Genomic DNA, 18,150 nt, shown 5'->3' on the forward strand with positions numbered 1-18,150 from the left:
TGCAAATGGCGCCCGTCGCGCCGCCTCTGCCTCAGTTTCCCCGGACGGGCGCTGCCGGCGGCGGGTTGAGGTGAATTCCTCCGCCCCCCGGGAAACCAGGCACTTGGGGGTTTAAACCGGTTAGCCCCCCACCCCACCACCAAAACTGAGGAAGCCGGATTGTAAAAATGCCCTCACTATGGGCAGTGTGGCATAGGAGCACTTGCAGGAGCGGCTGTGGGACTGGGGAAGAGCCCCGGGGCCGGTGTGCTGGATGAGGGAGCGGGGCAGGGCAGTTGTGCCTGGGCCGCAGAGCTGGGCCCAGGGCTCTGTCTGCAGGGAAACCTTTTGTTTCAGTTTTGCAACAGAGGCCCTATTTCCTCCTCTTGGCTGGGAGAGGGACTCCACACCGTAGGGGGTGGCTGGGGTCTATCTACAGGCCGAACGGTCCCGTTGTCTTGTTGTCATGGACAGTCGCCGTGCTCCCTCAAAGTTTGGCCTATGTGGGGGTAGGCCAGCAAATTCATACAAAAGTGCCACCATGCTTAAGAGCTGTTTAATCTTAAAACTATGCCAGCCCAACCTACTAGTAACTAGCCCAACCTAGTTTTTACTGGAAGCAACAGCAGCCTGGCTTTTCTTTCTATCCTCAGCCTTGCCATCCTCTTCCCTGGTGCCAGCTTTAACCTTCATTTTATAGTACAGTGAGTTGTTTCAGAGAGTTAAACCAGCAGAAACATCCACTGCTCACTTTTGGTCTTCCTGGGTTCATTTTCTGCCAGGTTGGTGCCATTGAATCAGTTCACTGGATGGTGAGCTGAGCATCAGCACCAGCACAGGGCTGCAGAAAGGGTAGGATCTCATGGTTTGTGGACAGTAATAGAGACGTTCATTAGCTTAGCTGTAAAGTGAAGCCACACAGTAAATAGGGGGAGAGTTTCAAGTGGGCAGCGACATTCAAGTGACAAGGCATCTGTTTGGAAATGAGAGCAAGCCTTTATTTTGTGCCACAGAGATGAGAAGGAGAGGGAGGTTAGGGACCTCACTTAAGTGTTATTTATTTTATTAATTGGTGGCTCTTGCGAGTTTACCCCGAGCCTTTCTTCTTCCCTTTCCCTCGCCTCTAAATTTCTCTTTGTCTTGAAACTCTGGACCTCGTTTTAAACCCTTGCTATGCCTTGAGCAGGATTTATTGTTTGTCAGGGCACCCAAAGGAGGTCATTTAGCTTTGGGTGGAGGCTGAAACTGCTGTTGTTTAAGTTTTCAGAGAGAACCCCTAGATAAATGAATCCAGCTCTTTCAGCTGCTGCCAATTCCTGGCAGAAGGGTTACATAAACATACTCTAAACCTCAAGGGTATTATAAATAAATCTTATAAAATATTAACTTCTGTTAATCTCTGAATGAACCAAAATGGTGCTAAACTGATTTAAACCCTTAGTAAGAAAAGAATAAACCAGGTGTCGTATAAAAAAACAATAATCCTGACCTCTTTCTCAGTGTGCTGACATTGGTTTCTTATTGTTCTGTACCTTTACTGTTCTCATTACATTATTATTTTTTTCCTTAAACAAATATTTCACCTATCATGTACAGTTATTGAAAAGCTTCTTCAAGTCTGTATTGATTCTAGTAAGTTTGCCTTTTGTGTTGCCAACACAGGGTAGTAATAATTTGGCTTAATGTTCTAGTGGGTTTTTACCACTCTATATGAAAATTTATGCTTAGTAAGGGGCATCTACAAACTTTTTTTTAATGATCTCGTGCTACAAAGCACATTTCATCTCCTTTTTCAGTATTTCTCTCAGAAGCTGAAAGATGATTGCCTGTCTCTCTGATGTGTACTTCTTACTGAAGTATTTTGGCCAGCTGACTCCTCAGATAAAACTCTGAAATCCTTGGACGGCAATGCTAGTGGCAGCAATAGCTGGTTTAGGTAGAGATAATTCAGTTATTGCTCTACCCTGGAATTTCTGGGAAAAAAACTAAGTTTTGTGTCAGGAAATACCGATCAGTCATAGCTGACCCTTGTTAAAAGAACATCCAGATATTATTTGTCAACATATAAATGAGAAAAAGAGACCGTCAGCTGTCCCATGATGGCCAAACAGGGGCTGAAGTTTTGGAGGTCTACATATATTCACGTGCTTGTACCAAAAAAAGTCTTCATGCAGAGGAGAACAGGGGAGAGAGAGACCCACCTCAGAAAATCCAGTGGACAGAGGCTGAGGTGTTCTCTGGGGTATGGGAGACTGGCACCAGGCTCCCTCATCTGTAGTGACAAAAGCGTAAATATGAACAGTGATCCAAGAGGTCTGGTCTCTGCGCTCACATGGGCAAAGATATATTCTCCCTCTCGCTCATTTTCCTCTTCTGAATAATCCTGGATTCATTCCAGTATCAGAATTAAGGAAAAATCTGTATGTAGTAACAATAGTGTTTCCTGTCCAATTCCATGCCACAGCGAACAGGCATATGCAGTTATTTTTACCTGTACTACTAAAAATATTCAACCAAAAATCTTTATTTAAAGGAGTACACTAAGAAAACACATATAACTGCAGTCATTCCACTCCTGGCCACAGAATAATACATTAATGCATGTGGAAACAAGCACTGGGCCACTTTAAAACACAGTTTACCCTTTTTCCATGGTTTGTACGTTTAAGTCTTTAATTACAAAGTAGATGGAAAGTTCCAAAAGGATATTGCAGTGAAGGAGTTTCATCTTTGTTGCTGCTGCATTTGTTTATTTTTTTGTAGTTTTGTCTGTAGATAAATGTGCTGGTAAACTTTCATTTATTTCTTGATACCTTTGTGCTCTTTCACTCCCCAGTTTCAAGCACAAATAAAGGTTTTAAAAGGTGCTATGCTAACAGCAGTGGGAAACAAAGGTCCCAGTGATTTATGGAGGATGAAGACCACAGCATGCTTCCTTGGCTGTGTGCTGCAGGACTGAGCCGGAGTGAGCGTCTTTCAAAGTGAAAGGAAACAGCTCTTTTTCCTTATCCACCGACACCTTTGCCAACCATGGGCGTACTCCACTGCACTCAATAGGAATTGTTGCTCACCCGATGTTTTCAAGTCTCCTATGGTTTTACCTGAGATTCAGTTTTACTCCATGAAACGGATGAATCTGTCAAGGCACTTTACATACACCATCAAGTAAAGGCCATATATTACCAACTTTCAATTACTCCTGATTGAGACTGCAGATTTATGAGTGAGACAGTGGGTGTTCAGGTCATGCAACTTTTATTGCGTGATACCTTTTGATACCTATCTTTTGTTAGGTTAGTCTCTTACATCTTTTTAGCCAGTGGAGTAAAATAGGACTTCTACAGAGAGTAGTTCAGAATAAGGACGTAGCTTCAGCACTCAGATCATGCTAATTAATTAGTCTTTCTAGTGATTGTAGGTTACTGACCCTCTTTGACCAGGAACCTCCCCACAGCTGTGCCACAATCTCTGAGCATGCAAACCGGCAGAAGCAGAGCTTGGGGCCAAATTTTCAAGGGCTTAGCACATCCTAACTGCCCAGCTTCCACTTTGACATCAAAATAAGACCTTTAGAATTAAGAAGCTTTCACTGTTAATCTAGTGAGTTCCTTCAAAAGTCCTGCTCTCTGGGGACAATGCACTCTCTTCAGAATTTTGTCTCTAGTTTTTCAAGAGCCATCCTGAAACCTCCATACTGTCATGAGAAGAGATGACTTATCTGGCTGCCCTTGCACAGAAGCACAGGCCCACGCAAACACAGTTTGGTTCCGTGTTGTTGCCTGGGGTGACACGCATACAATATCAGATGCAAATACAGTGAGTATTTGAATGGAATTCACAAAGTGTATGCTTTTAAGATAAAGCAAAGCCAAGTCCTTCTGCTGTTGCTTTGGATGCAAATGTATTTGTAATGAACTCTTGTTTTTGTACGTATCCCTTATCTCGCACCTGTTATCATCTTTGTTGTAAAAAGCTTAGGGGTAAGCTTGCCAAATGATACGCCCCATCTGTGCTACCTGGATAAACAGTGTTAGCAAGAAACATGCAAACGGAAAAGCCACAAGTTCTTGACAGACAGGTACCAGCGCTGTTTCTCTGGCTAGCAAGGACAAGGTCTTTGTGTTCTTTCAACAGGTTTCCAGCCTTTTCTTGTTTGAAATCCTTGTGCAGTTGTTGGGAGGGAGATGAGAGAGAGAGGAAGCTGAGGGTGTGCAAACTCGTTTTTTGGCATGCAGGTGAAGTCAACTGCAAATAGAACATAGATTTCAATGGAATCCACCAAGTGAATGTTTTTTTACCAGAGCCAAAATAGAACTAAATGTCATTTCTGCTGTGTTGGAAAGGTGTATTTGTTGTGAACACTGCTCTTGTTTATATATTTTTGCTTGGACCCCTGCAAACCAGACTAGCACTCAGAAGGAGGGAAGGTGAATAATGGGAAACTGCATCATTAGGATGTGTCCCTGACAAGTCTGGAAAGAAATGATAGTAGATATAGCAAGGTGAGTGAGCCCTCACTTGTTTCAGCAAAGAGGCAACAGTAGGAGAGAACAAATTGTTCCATAACCTTATCATGTTCTACTGAGATCTCTAAATTTTCCTGTTTTCTTTTTTTAGGAACTTGCAAGAGGGAGCACTGTTTAGTAACTAAAGCACAAGGCTGGCAGCGTGGCTTCTGAAGTCCTGTCACTGGGTTCTTGTGGCAACACATGTACTGTCTGTGATGATCACATCTGAGAGTGGCTGACACATCATAGTCCCTGCGCCAAGTCCTTTTGACCTACTTGCATCTTTAGTGTTCACATCTCAACACCTTTTGGGTGCACAGGACACATCATTATTGCATATTAGCAGGGATATGGGGTGGTATGAGACCCGTCACACTGTGGAAACATCCACAGGCCTGTGTCCACCTTTGCTACCGGACACGGAGGGGATGAGACCAGCAGCACTCGCTCTGGCTGGGTATGGACCACTCCTTGTTCTGCCATTTGTCTTCTGCTTTGCGCTCCCTTGTGCAGGCATGCTGGTGCTTGCTGCTTTTGTGTGTTAGAGCGAGGTAAAGGGTAGAACTTGGCATCGCGAGTGCCCTGTCCTAGACCTTGTGACAGGGGAGTTTGCCCAAAGCTATTTCACCAAAACAAGAGACAGAAGTAGGACCCACATTCTTTTTGCTGCCTGCCACATGGGGTCTATATCTGCAAGAACCAGAAAGGCTACCGCACCCTCATCTGCCTGAGCCTTGCCAGTCAACAAGGGTAATTCATAAACTCGTTGCCCTGGCAGAGCCCACGATGACGGCGTCCTTTGGCACTTGGATACATTCCACCAGACACAAGCCGGGAACTTCTGCTGTCTTCTGCTGTTTAAAAAAATGGTGGCCTGAGGGGATCCCTCTTCATTATGGTCAATCCAGCCTGACCCCTGACCTGTCCAGGAACTTTAACCAGGCTCCAAACTCTTGCAGGGCTGAGCGTGCTGCCAGGCAGCTGAGCAAAACATTACAGATCTGCTGGCAGTGCTACAGCATCCCAGGCACCCTCGGTGCCTCCAAGGCCCTTGTAACAGCTTGTAAAAAGGCTCAGAGAAAACTTCCCGTGCAGGATGGGGTGCTGCTGGGGTGCTGCAGGCCAGGTGGTGTGCCAGTCTCTGGGGATGAGACAACGCTTTGGGAAGCTCATCTGTAACCAATGGCTGGCAGCAACGTGTCCACAAGTTACAGAGCTGCAAGGATGCAGGCATGGATTCATTCCAGCTTGACTTTTGCTCTCTGCCTCCCGGTGCCAGCCTCCTTCCCTGCTCATGGTGTGAAACCAGCCTACTCTCTCTCCTTCCTCCATCCCAGTGGTGGGTGCCAGGCAGCCCCAGTGAGAGCAAGTTGTGCAGTCAGCTGCTTAGCAGGAGAGTGCCCCAAACCCTGCAAGCTTCTTTTTTGGGGGGAAAAAAAAAAAAAAAAAAGCATGTTTTTGAAATGCATTGTGCAAGGATGCAAGGCTGCCAACCCAACTGAAATATCCTTAAACGATCTGATGGTTTTATACAGTGCAGACCATAGGGAACAATTGTAGGGACAGGACTGCAGAATACACTGCAGGGACACCCGCGTGGGCTCATGAGACAGAGCAGCACTTGTTCTGTTTATGATCATTTTAAAATGATTGTTGAGAGGATAGAGGGTTTCCTGGGGTGAGTAAGGAATGCTGATGTGCAGGAGATGCTACAATGACTGACTCTACCGAGGTAATGACACCTACAGCCATGCACGGAAACAGGATCTTGGGTGCCTGAGAATTTTTCCTGACAAAATCTTGGTCACTCACAGCTCCTCAGATCAGCAAGCAGGGCCTGAATGTCCAGTCAAACTGCTTTCTGCCTACTCAATGCTTTAGGCAACCACGTCCCCTTCTGAAACTCAGCCTGGTTCCTCAGAGGTCACACAGAGAGCTTCCACCCTGTCACACTGGTGTCTGCTCCATCTCACATCGGGATCCTGCTCTTTCAGCCATCCACATGAGTGTTCCTGTTTGTGTCTTTTCCCCTTACATGACAAAAGGGAACCCAAGCATGGGGTAGGGAATAGCCCTAGCTGGCTCTGCTTTGAGCAGGGGTCATGGAGTAGATGATCTCCAGAGGCACCTTCCAGCCTGTGAACAGAATCCACTGATTCCGTCATTCTATGACTGTGAAAAATGTCAGTGATAGTACCAGTCCTCACTGGATCAACAGAAAGCACTTGAGTACCCTTGGGCAGGTTACATACAATGTGGCAGAAATTGAAAGTACTGAAGAAGCCTGCAGAGAAAAGAAGGAAGCTGACATTTTGGTTGTGGAACCAAAGTAACTGCAGTAGCTTCTGAAGTGCTTCAGGGAAGTAGACAGATAGTAAAATATCCACGTAGCCAGGGAATAATGACAAATTTATTTTCAAGGGTTTGGGGTTTTTTTTCTTTCCATCCCCTGGCCCTGAGCATGTGAGGAAGCTGCAAAGCAGAGCCATCACAGATAGGGAAACTTCACGTCGTTCAGCAGTCAGCATCCTTGCTGGTTTACAGACGGTATTGCTACTCCTCAAAGAGAATCTCTCCCAGCTCTGCTTGGCCAAAACAATTTGCCAGACCCAGGGGGCTGAAGAGAGGGGACACACTTGGGCAGGAACTGGGAGGCTCTTCTCAGATGACTTCAGGGCACAAACATACATCAGATTTGTAATACTGAAATCTGCAGTAGTAGGCAGAAACATTCTCCCCCAAAAGTGCCCCTTATCAGCCAACCATAATAATGAGCAAACTACAGCAGTTGCTGGAAAAATGAAGTGCCTATCTACTGCCCTGCTTTTCTGGTGGGCTTTTCTGCCCCACATTTTTCTGGTGATGTGGGATCTCAAAGCATTTCTAAAACACCTTTTAAAAACCAACCGTTTTCAAGTCCACAAACAGTCCAGAGTTCAGTTCTGAGCATTATAAATGGTCGTGCTAATTAAATGCAGCTAAAATAGTGAAAAGAGTTGCAGGGCAGACGAGATCGATGACAAAACACCCTTAGAGAGCACAGAGGGGGAAAAGTGCTGATGTAGAAAGGTGATTTATGGCGATTCTCTGGTTGCTGAAACAGAAGAATTATTGAGAACCTTAAGGAGAAAGGAGCTTTAGGTTGGAAGATTGACGACTAAAAACCATGGGGAAGTAATCCTTTCTGCATCAGTATGGCAAAGCTTCAGTTCTGGGAGGCAGGTCAATGCAGGTCAACGCTTGCACTGGAAATGCTAAGCTGGGGAACTTCTCTGGTCGCCTCCTTCCCCCACGTTGCCTCCTCCCCACCCCCTCTTGGACAAAGGGAAGCCAGTGCATTTCAGTGTTACGATTTCACATACTGAGCATTCAGGTCCACGGTCTTATTCCTAATCAAATACTTCAGCTCTAGGCAGCCTGATGCAAAGATAGAATAAGTTACTCCGAGTATGGTGATTCTTATTTTAGCCTAGAGTTAGCAAGTTATTAAATGTGGCTGGCATTAGGATTTGGCACCTCTGAGTGTAGGGGTTCCTTTTCTCACCTTTTATCCTATATAGGCCATTATCATCTTTTAACATAAAAATATTTCAAGATCAATCTCATACACATACACAGCTGTCAATTACTCACACACAACTGTGAGTTACTTTGTGGCCCCCCAGTAGCGGCATTAAAAATGAAGCGAGGAGAAACTTTTATTCAAAGTGCCGTTTCTACGCTTTCCTATAATCTGAAAAGATAGCGTGAAAAGACGGGCACTCCATGTTATACACAGTAAGTAATATTCCAGCCTGATCTGTAATTCCACTGCAACACAGGATGAGAATCTGGGAAGAGTTAGCATGTTGATTTTTGAAGCTTTTAAATTTCTTTTGGATGAGTGGAGTTACATATTTGAACAATCATACTGTTATGTTTGGACAGTTATATTATTATATGACCATCATAGGCTGTAATTAGAAGTAACCGTTTCACTTTAAAGATACCATGTTCTTTGTTTCAGGAGGTTTCAGCCAGCAATTATTGCAATGGATGGCATTTCAATAGCCGGTCTCTAGCAGACTCCTATGATGAGTCACAGCATCGGCAAAACATGGCAAGTGTGGTGGTGTAATGTCATGTAACAGCAAGTCAATGCCTTCTGCTAATATTTTAATGACAACCCTCTCCAGTAGATCAAGTTTTCAGAAAGTGTTTTTTATTCACACATAATGATCTGGGTTGCAAAAACACCCTGGGAGGATAGAGCTAATAAAATAAGAAGCTAGTTAGTACACACTTCTTCATTTAATTTTATTGTGTGGAAAGAGGCATAGTTTTCTCGCATGAGAAAGGCACTGCTGTTGTCTGGAAAGTGTCCATATGGCCCTGCAGCTTTCAGATTGCTCCAGTCAAAGGCGTCAATCAGAAGTTTGCTGCACTTTCACTGTTGTTGACTTGTATGTCTGTATGTATTTCACAGATTGGCTGTATTTGAAATGCACTGTATAGCTGTAAAGCATTAGTCATTAATCTGGCACCGTTTAGCTGCAATGTATTAACGGTTAATCTGGCATCATTACATGCTGGGTTCGCATTCTAATTTCTTTTGTCTTGATTGTAAAATAATGTATTGCAAACAAAATGCAAGCTCACTTTTTCTTTCCTCTGTTCCAGAGATGCGTTTCAGAAGCCGCCTGTTGTCCTCCTTTCCTTGGGAGAAGGAAGCAAACCTGCCCAGCCCCAGCCAGCCACTGTGCTGCGTCCTGCCCGCCGTGACTAACGCAATTACACCAGAAGGAAGTTTAAAATAATTTTGTTAGCGTTTGGAGCATGAGGTTCATCTTCAGCCAGACCTCAGACCATGCTTTCCACAGCGTTTGGATCTCTGAAATACTCTTATATAAGCCTAATTGACACAATTAGAAGAATGACTCCTTATAGATGTGTGTTGCTGTAGCAACCTGGGGGGAGGGTGGCCAAAGCGCCCTCCATATTTAGCAGAATAATATTAATCGTAATAGATAGAAGCACTTTATCCTTTTTATAAGGCACTTGCTCAGGAGCCAAGTGCCTTTGCATGTTGCAACAAGGATCATTGTAATGGAGTTGAAATAATTTGAAGGCAAGCTAAAATTCTCGCAGTAATAGCCAAAATTACATGGAGACAGAAACACAATCAAATGTTGCCCAAATCTCCCAGGGTGTAGGCAATTGGGTTAGCTGTTCAGGGCTTTGATTCTGCTGCCATAGGAACACTGGGGGAAGAAAAAACACCAAAGGCATCCATGGAAGCAGGAGGCGACCTAAATTGCTGATCTTGTCTCAGGTTTATCCTACCAAAGGGCCCAGTTGTCCAGTGAGAGCACTGTGGGCAGACATTAAACCCACCTGCCACCTCCTTTGTGTTAGAGGAACTCCAAGTCGCTTCATGTTGTTGGCACTGGATGTGGATATGTACACAAGTGTCGGTGGGTACCAGCAGCATGGTGAAATGATAACAGGTCTCTTGCTTCACCTACAGCACACCGGAGCGGGAACAGCTGCTTTGCAGAGTGGATCTAAGTGGGTTTATTCCTGACTCCGTCTTGCCTGTCCCAGTAAACTTGCACATTTCATCCAAACAGCATTGTCTCTTTGAAGTGTCAAAGGGACCACGTGTATTACCTAAGAGTCACAACTTGTGACTTGTTTTCATGAAATCTTTTGTTTTGAAGCCAATGATAAGTATTTTCACTGGTATGATTGTTACTTCAAAGTTATTATTTTAACTAACACCATTTTAAACTTTGTCTTTTCAACTTGAACAGTCACATTGTGTTGCTACACAAGAGTACAAGAAAAACCTGAAGTCAGTGCTGACTGGGACTGAATAATGGGATTTCCATTTCCAAGATGAAGAGGCAAGTGAATAGCATGAACAAACAAGCAAGTCTGAAAAAAACCCAAACACTTATCTTTTGGATGATCATGGAAAATACAGATGAAAAGGGATCTCAAGAAATCATCTATACCATCCCACTCTCTATAGATGGATGAATTTTATCTCTGTCATTCCTGACTAAGCTTTATCTCATCTCTTTTTAATAAAGATTTACAATCCCCAGGCAATCTAGCTTAATGCATCACTAGCCTTATTTTTAGAAAGTTTTTCCTAATGTCTAACCAAAGTCTATTTCTGCTGCAATGGAATGTCTTATTAATCTGCAGTATCTTTATTTTTGAAGGCTGCTCTCATATTTCTGTCAGGTTTTTCTTCACTAGAGCCAGCACCCCCTATTTCTCCAATCTTCCCAAGTAAGTTGTGCTTTTCTAGAGCTCTGATCATAGACATTGCTCTCCTTTGTAGCCTGGTGAGTATTTTATCTCTCCCAAGCATGGTGCCCCAAGCCAGGCTGACTGAGCTCCAGCTGAGCTTTGCCAATACTGAGAGAAGTGGAAGAATGACTTCATGTATTTTATAGCCTCTATTTATATTTGTACCTCTCAGTATGCAGCTTGCTTTTTTTGAAAGAGTATGCAACCTCCAGGATATTCCTGCAGGGCTGCTCCCTACCCCTTTGCTCTTCAGTCTGTGTTTTTACAGTGGATTATTCTTGACTTATTCCTTTTTTTTTTTGTTTTTCACTAGCAATCACAGCTATGTAGTTAATTAATGTGACATTGTTCTGTTGAATAGTAAACTTATATTTCTTCCAACTTACTTTCACATTTTCTTAAGCTTTATCATGCTGTTTTGTGCCTGGCATCTATAAACCTTCAGCTTTGCTCTAATTATAGTTCCAGAGCCCAGGTACAGTATGTTCATGTTCAGCCTGCACGTGGCCCCTTCACTTACCCTGTTCCAGGTAGGGTGGTATGATTATAGCTGTTTGACCTGTTGCACCATTGGAAGCTCAGCTTGTCCTGATAATAGCGCAGTTATGTTTACTGTCCTTGCAGCTCTGGCAATTACATCTCATTACACCACCTTAATTATTCAAGCTCTGACATTTGAGTGATAATATGTCTAAAATTCAGGCACAGAGAAAAAGAGTTCTTTCAACTTCAGCGTCTTTTATTTAGCTCCTCTCTTGAACTGCCTGTTTTCTCACAACACATTCCTTACTCTGTCACAACCAGTCATGATGTTTTTCCAGAAACCCTGGAAGACACTCTAAGATCCTGCCTCTGCCAGGAATTTTTTTATAAAAAAAAAACAAACCTTTCTTATACTTGAGCACTTTCACCACAGCAGGATGAAAGATGTATCTTCAAAATACATCAGGTAGCATGTTTTGAACCACTGGCACAGGTGAGACAAATGGTTCTTAGCACATCAAGTGTTGGGGTTGAGCCCTGGGGGGGATACCAGGTGCTTGGAGACTGAGGGCATCACCGTCGAGTTGTCACATTCTGTCACACTGTCACTCATAGCCAAGAAGTGCTGGTTTTGGTGTATATGTTTAAGAATTAAAGCATACTAACTTTCTCTATCTAGGTTTTGGACCTCATGCCAGCTGAACCATCACCTGGAAGAATACCCCAGGGAGCAGCTCTCCTTCATTTTGTCCAAGAACCTTTCCAACAGCTTACAGCTATTTGAAAAGTTCTTAGACAGCCTATAGTAAAAAGGGTTAAGTGCAAACAACTCTCTTGCATCATCCCGGTGGAGTGCCTGACTACCTGACCACATCCTACCTATGAGGAACTTAGGCAGTTACTAGTCTGCCCAAAGCCACGCAACAGGTTAACAGTGAAGTCTGGAACTGCAGGTCTCTCGCTGTGATGGCTGGACAAGCCGATCTTGCTGGCAAGTTTTACTAAAATCATTGCTGTCATCTGGGGAGTTACACTGTTATGCAGAGGAGCTGTACATTGCTGTGAACGCTGACTTTTCCAGACTGGAAGGGCATGTGGCAGGATCTGTCTCTTGCCTGGAGGCTTCATTAGCAAAAATCTTGCAGAGATTGAGACCTTATTAGTTTGTTGTTGTTGTGCAGAGCCAGTTCTGAAATGCTATCTGAAAAGACCTCTTCAGATGACTGTAATAACCAGATTCGGAGTTGCAGCGTTTGAGTATGCAACAATGACTCTTGCACCTGGCTTCTATGAAATGCTTAGCCCGACAAACAAGACCTCCCACGCTAACGACTCGTTCAGCAGAGCTCAGCTGGCACAGAGTGCTGGCGTTCATCCTGTCTGACCTAAGCAAGAAAGGGAACCTGTCAATAAGTCCGTGGGATCCCAAGTCAATTCCTCCATGTGTAAACTACATACACATACGTATATGCTGTAATACGCTGTATAAATGATTTACGAAATACACAGAGACACACATATATATTTGATTATATGCTGTGCTAAAATTATGTTTGAACATGGGAGCTAAGGATGTTGTGAGGTATTGATTGTCTTTGTCACAGACACAGTGCCTGAGACCTGGGAGCAGGAAAGGTCTCGTCTTTTTTATCCGCTGTGATCACCTTGGGCTCCATTGCACTAGGCATCATTTGGTCTTCTCTCAGAAGTACTTGGCCTTTTGTTTTTTATCTATTTGGGCTGGTCTGAGCTATGCTGAGAAATGTTGGGCTCACTATTTGCAAGAAACATCCACGGCTGAAAAGAATAACCGTGCAGAATCATGGTGTGTGGCTTTGTACCCTGCAAAGACTAAGAGATCTTTCAAAAAATAATGGTAATTTGCAATTGGATGGAGTCTTCCAGTTGAAATCCAAGCACTTTCAAGTATATGATGCGATTCATGTTACCGGGTGCTAAACTGATGTTGCTAATTCTTTTGTAACGCGTCACAACAGAACAAAGATAGTACTCACTATTTTAGGAAGCGTATGAATCAGTGGGAGAGCCGAAAGGAAACAAATGAATCGCTGGTGAGACTAAAAATGCCTCAGAGATGTGAACAGTGTGTGTCTGCTGACTCTGCGGTTGTGCAGAAAAATTCAAGGAAGGGTTTTAAGCCTGGCTAGCCACACAACAAAACATGCTTCCAGCTGACAATTTAAGGAGGAAGCTCTCTCGCACCCTCTCTGTCATTCCCATGACAGAGATTTAAAGCACAGATACGCTACAGACAGAGAAACATACTTATCCTCTCACTGAACATTGTTGCAATCGTTTTGAAGGAAAATGTAGCACAGGGAAATAAATTATGGCACTAAGGTAAATTCCTCCTAAACTCAACCTGCAGTAGGTGCTTAAGAACACCTTTTTCCTGACATAAAACTGCAGCAGCTTTCCCCAGCGTTGATGAAGCACACTTGCCTATACGCTGACTGTGGGATGCCCACAGTCCTAAGATCACCACTGAAAAAAAGAAAAAAAAAAAAAAAAGAAGGGTTAATAACCATGGTAATAACCCATCAAATATCTGAAGTGTGCAGGAATTTCATAAATGTAACAAATGCATGCTCAACACCAAAGTGAAAAATTCACGGGTGATTTCTCCTTTGGATGACAAGAGCACTTTACTCAACTGTCTTAGGCAGATGTGCTTTTGGAAAGCCTCTCTAATCACAGGGCAAAGAGGAAAACAGCAAGGCAGCACAATTCCTGCTTGTGCCCAGGAGGGACAATAGGGTCTTTATTACCCAGTGCTTGAAGGAGAGGACAGGTTCGGGCAAGAGCAGTGAAGCCACGCTGGACTTTTTCTAGTACAAGAGACAGACAATCCCGATGGAAAATGTTTGATGAATGCCCCAGGGCTCAGGAAAAAAATCATTCACATAATGGCACAAGCAGAAGCATCACATCTGCCTCTGGCTCTCCACTGGCTGGCACTGTGGTGCGACGCTACCTGCTGAGACGCGTGATGCACTCCCGCCCGAGCGAACCAGTCAAATGCTGACATCGAAGGTGCTCTAGAAAAAAAACAGGGTTTTTTTATATACTGGCTTCTGAGAGGGTTTTTATTTTGACGGAACAGAGGAAAAGAGCTCAATGTATGGCTAAAACTTACCGTTATTTCTTTAATCTGGCTGTGATTTACAATGGCTTCCTGCCAACGGCAATTTGAAGACTGAATTTTTGCTCTCGAGCAATGTGAAAAGCAGGAATTGCATTCTGACAGTTTCTAAGGAAAAAGAGGGTTTTTTTCTAACCAAGGACTCGTTTCTGAAAAGGACAACAGCTTTATTGCTTTAAGATAATAGTTCTTCCACAGAAAACTGAATCCCCCAACTTTTTCAGTCTGTTTGGAGGATCGTATCCAGTAATTTCAGCCTCCTTGGATCTCGCTCAGCCAAATCATGAGGCTCCGAGTCATGTCAAAATTGGATTCTTGAATTTGCTGAGTTCATGCTCTAGAAATACAGAAACAGGTCTCTAACACCTGTTTTGCATAAAAGTCTGGAAAGGTCTCCTCTTACTCAAAATTTTAACTTGCTGTTTGGGAAAATGGCATTAGAAACTTGTGACTTACAGCAGGAACAATCAATCTCCTCTCTTTAAGCCAATGTTGCAGAAACCTCTGCACTAACTAAAGTCAGAGAAAGAAGACAGAAAAGGAAGTGCTCATTTTCATTGAGACTGATGTGTAAATCTAGAAGTCTACGTCAAAAAAGAGGTTGACATTTGTGCAAGGACACAAATGTCAGACTGTGCTTTTTAAAGCTTGGATCTGTTCAGAATGCTCATGCTTTAAACAATAGGTTTGAAGTGTTTGTACCTAAATTTGGACAGAAAAGCTTGGACTCTTTGAACACCCCCTAGTATCTTTTCCATAGGAAAACACCCCCTACCTCTTCCCACCCCCCCCATATTTCACTGTGCTTAATCATAAACTTAAGATATTTTTTAAATTATAAACCCCAGCTCTTTCTGTGCATATTGTGTTCAGCAGGACAGACCAAGACCTATCTGACAGCGGTGATCTTGTGGAATCACACAGAATCTCTTCCCATACAGCACGGGACTTTCTGCCACAGCCAGGTGGGAGCTGTCTTCCACGGGGCAAAAGGCATTAGACTTGGCCGTAATCACAATTAGTTTCAAGGCATCAGTTTTTAACTGAACGTTAAAGTGAAACTTTGGATTTGGTAGCTGTGCTGCACTGACCTTAAACAGATGACACACATTTCACCAAAGGTGCGCGGCGTGGAGGTTCCCATGCAGACCTGCCAGGTTCAGGCTGCGTGGGAACGATGGGTTTGTTCATGCGAGTCACTCAGAGCGATATCAAGTGGTTTACTACGCATTTTTTTGAAAAAAAAAAAAAAAAAAATTCTTCTTTGTCTGGAGGATGTATCTTCTCCACAATTTAGAGGGAGTTTATTTTTTTAGTTTGTGCAAGCTCTGTTTGGCGTTGTTCTCTCTCCTGCTACTTGATGTTTCTCATATGGAGATAGATCTGCGTTCTCACCTACCGTTTAAATGGGCATGGCTGCGGAGTAGGGCCTCTCCAAGGGGCACGACGCGGGGCACTGCTTTGTTTTAAGCTCAATGCACTGGTTGTCACTCGCAGGTCTTGTGGTCAGAGGGTCAGTGTTTCTGCAGTCCGTGGCTAGACATACACTGTGCCTGCTAAATACCGCGGTAGGATTTCATGGCAGGGGGAGCCTGGACAGTAGGTCATGCCTTGCATTAATGCGTAGGATCTTGAAAAATCAATACAGTTCAAATAAGAGGGGACCGCTGCCCAGTCGTTTGCTATTCCTATGACACACAGAGCACTCTGGACATGCAGGGACGTTTTTGTAGGCACAGCAGTGGCTGTGCCATTAAGCTGCTTCTGAGCACACAGAAAGTACAACGCACTCTCTGCTAACTCTTACCAATAATTCAGCATCACGCAAGGGCACGTGTTATTGGAAACGTGAACGTTCCCTTCATCCAGAGATCTCTCCAGATATTTTTTTTTCCTGTAATACCAATACAAGAGCCAAATTCCTCAAGGGGAGGCCAGTCCCTGAGTCAGCTTTTGCATCCAGCAAGCCCCAGACCAAAGCGACTGTATTTCTTTTGCTGTCTGAGGGCCTGATCTAACAGCCATTAGAATCAACAGAAAGGCTAATTGATTTGAAAGACTTTGGATAAAGCATCTAAGGCCACAGCCTGCTCCATTGCAATCACCAGAAAATTTGTCGTTGACCTCAATGAGTGGAGGATGAAGTGGTCGAGCTCTTGGTCAGCAGGTATTTAAGTCCACATACGTAATTTATTTCCTTTGTAACCATTCATATGCTTAAGCACTTGTCAGATCTGGAACAAAAGCACGCTGGTTTGCAGGATGAGAAGAGGGGTAGCTTTCGGATCTGCCCCTCTCCTACCAACAGCGATGAGATTTGGAGGAAAGAATAAGCAGGTCCACTGTTTCCACCATTTTGTGACGACAGGGAATTAAAGAAGGTAAGTGAAATGAAGAGGAAAGAAATAGAGAGCAATGCCACAGAAAAAGGAGAGCTTCTATCCCTTTAATTACTTCTCAGGCAACTTTAAGAAAATATAAACACTGGCCTTTTAACTTCATTACCAGTCTGTGCCTTAACTACAACCCAAGCCTTCCCAGAGCTTGCCTACACTGGAAAAATACATTATGTTAATTGATTAACACGTAATGCTTAATATAACAGTCAATATAAACAAAGACTACTATGTTTAACATTTTTTGTTGTTGCTGACCCAAGGTAACCCAGCTGCCAAACATGATAGCTCTTGTCTACGCTAAGTGCTTAATTAATGTGTTCTAACACTATGTAATTTTGCCATACAGATAAGTCCTTTGGGGCATTTATTCTGTAAATTTAGTTTTCTGTCTCGCCTATCTTGAATTCACAGACACGCGCTGCTTCTGCCATCTCCCCTCCCCTCTTCAGTCTCCGAGCCCCATCACTGAAAATCGAAGAGACTGTAGGTTTTTTCCTGAGCCGCTTCAACTCATAAAGTAAAAGTTCAATCAAACGTACAATCAGTTTATGCACCTTGATCTTGCCGATGTTATAAAAGTAAAGTTGATTTCATCATTCAGGAAGGGTTAGTTCAGCCTAGGAAAATATCATCAAATACCAGACACTGGAAGATTTTGCAAAAAACTTTGCAAATTGTATGACCAGGCAGTTTGTCAGTCTAAATACACAGCCTATTTCCAGCTGCAGGAAGACACTTTTCGGTGGTTTTTTTTTTTTTCCCCAAAAAAATTACTTACTCCATTTTGTTTCACGTAGAAAAGCTTTGTCCTTACACGAAAAAAAAAAAGAAAAAAAAAAAAAGAAAGCGTACAAAAAATATATTATTAAACACTGAGGGTAAAAGATCAAGAAGTTTATCTGGACTCCAGCAACTGGAACGCGCTTACATTGCACACCTCGTATTTTAGTAGGAAATGAATGTTATTATCGCTCATTACTGATAGAGTTACTCAGCACTACCAAAACCGTGAAGAATCCTAAATTTTTATGGCGCGTCACGCATAGAACGCTTGGGCTACACATCACCCATTTATCTCAGCATCTCCCGAAGGACGTGGCTATTCGATAAATTGTTTTAGTATTTATTTTGTGGTTTGGGCTGCACCGCGTGGCTGCGCCAGTGGTCCTGGACCGGGGCTGGAAATTCCTTTCCTTCGAGCCGTTCATCTCTCAGAAGTTCACTGTATTTATTCATCGCCTTTTCTTTTATTTAGCGAATTTAACCGAGAGGGCGGGGCGGGGCGAGGGGGCGGGGCGGGGCCATTCGGCCCCGCCCC

General features: G+C 43.6%; 1 protein-coding gene across 1 annotated transcript in view; it reads right to left on the minus strand.

The window, feature by feature from the left end:
- The window catches only part of NDUFAF6 (NADH dehydrogenase (ubiquinone) complex I, assembly factor 6), a 26,307-nt gene extending 21,248 nt beyond the window's left edge, over window positions 1-5,059 (minus strand). Inside the window, exon 1 of the mRNA XM_009891930.1 lies at window positions 4,902-5,059. Coding sequence (XP_009890232.1) covers window positions 4,902-5,059 — 158 coding nt within the window. The remainder of the gene's footprint in view (window positions 1-4,901) is intronic.
- Window positions 5,060-18,150: the final 13,091 nt, after the last annotated feature.

The sequence above is a fragment of the Charadrius vociferus genome, unplaced genomic scaffold (genome assembly GCF_000708025.1).
Source record: "Charadrius vociferus isolate BGI_N301 unplaced genomic scaffold, ASM70802v2 scaffold15, whole genome shotgun sequence".
NCBI classification, from domain to species: Eukaryota; Metazoa; Chordata; class Aves; order Charadriiformes; family Charadriidae; genus Charadrius; species Charadrius vociferus.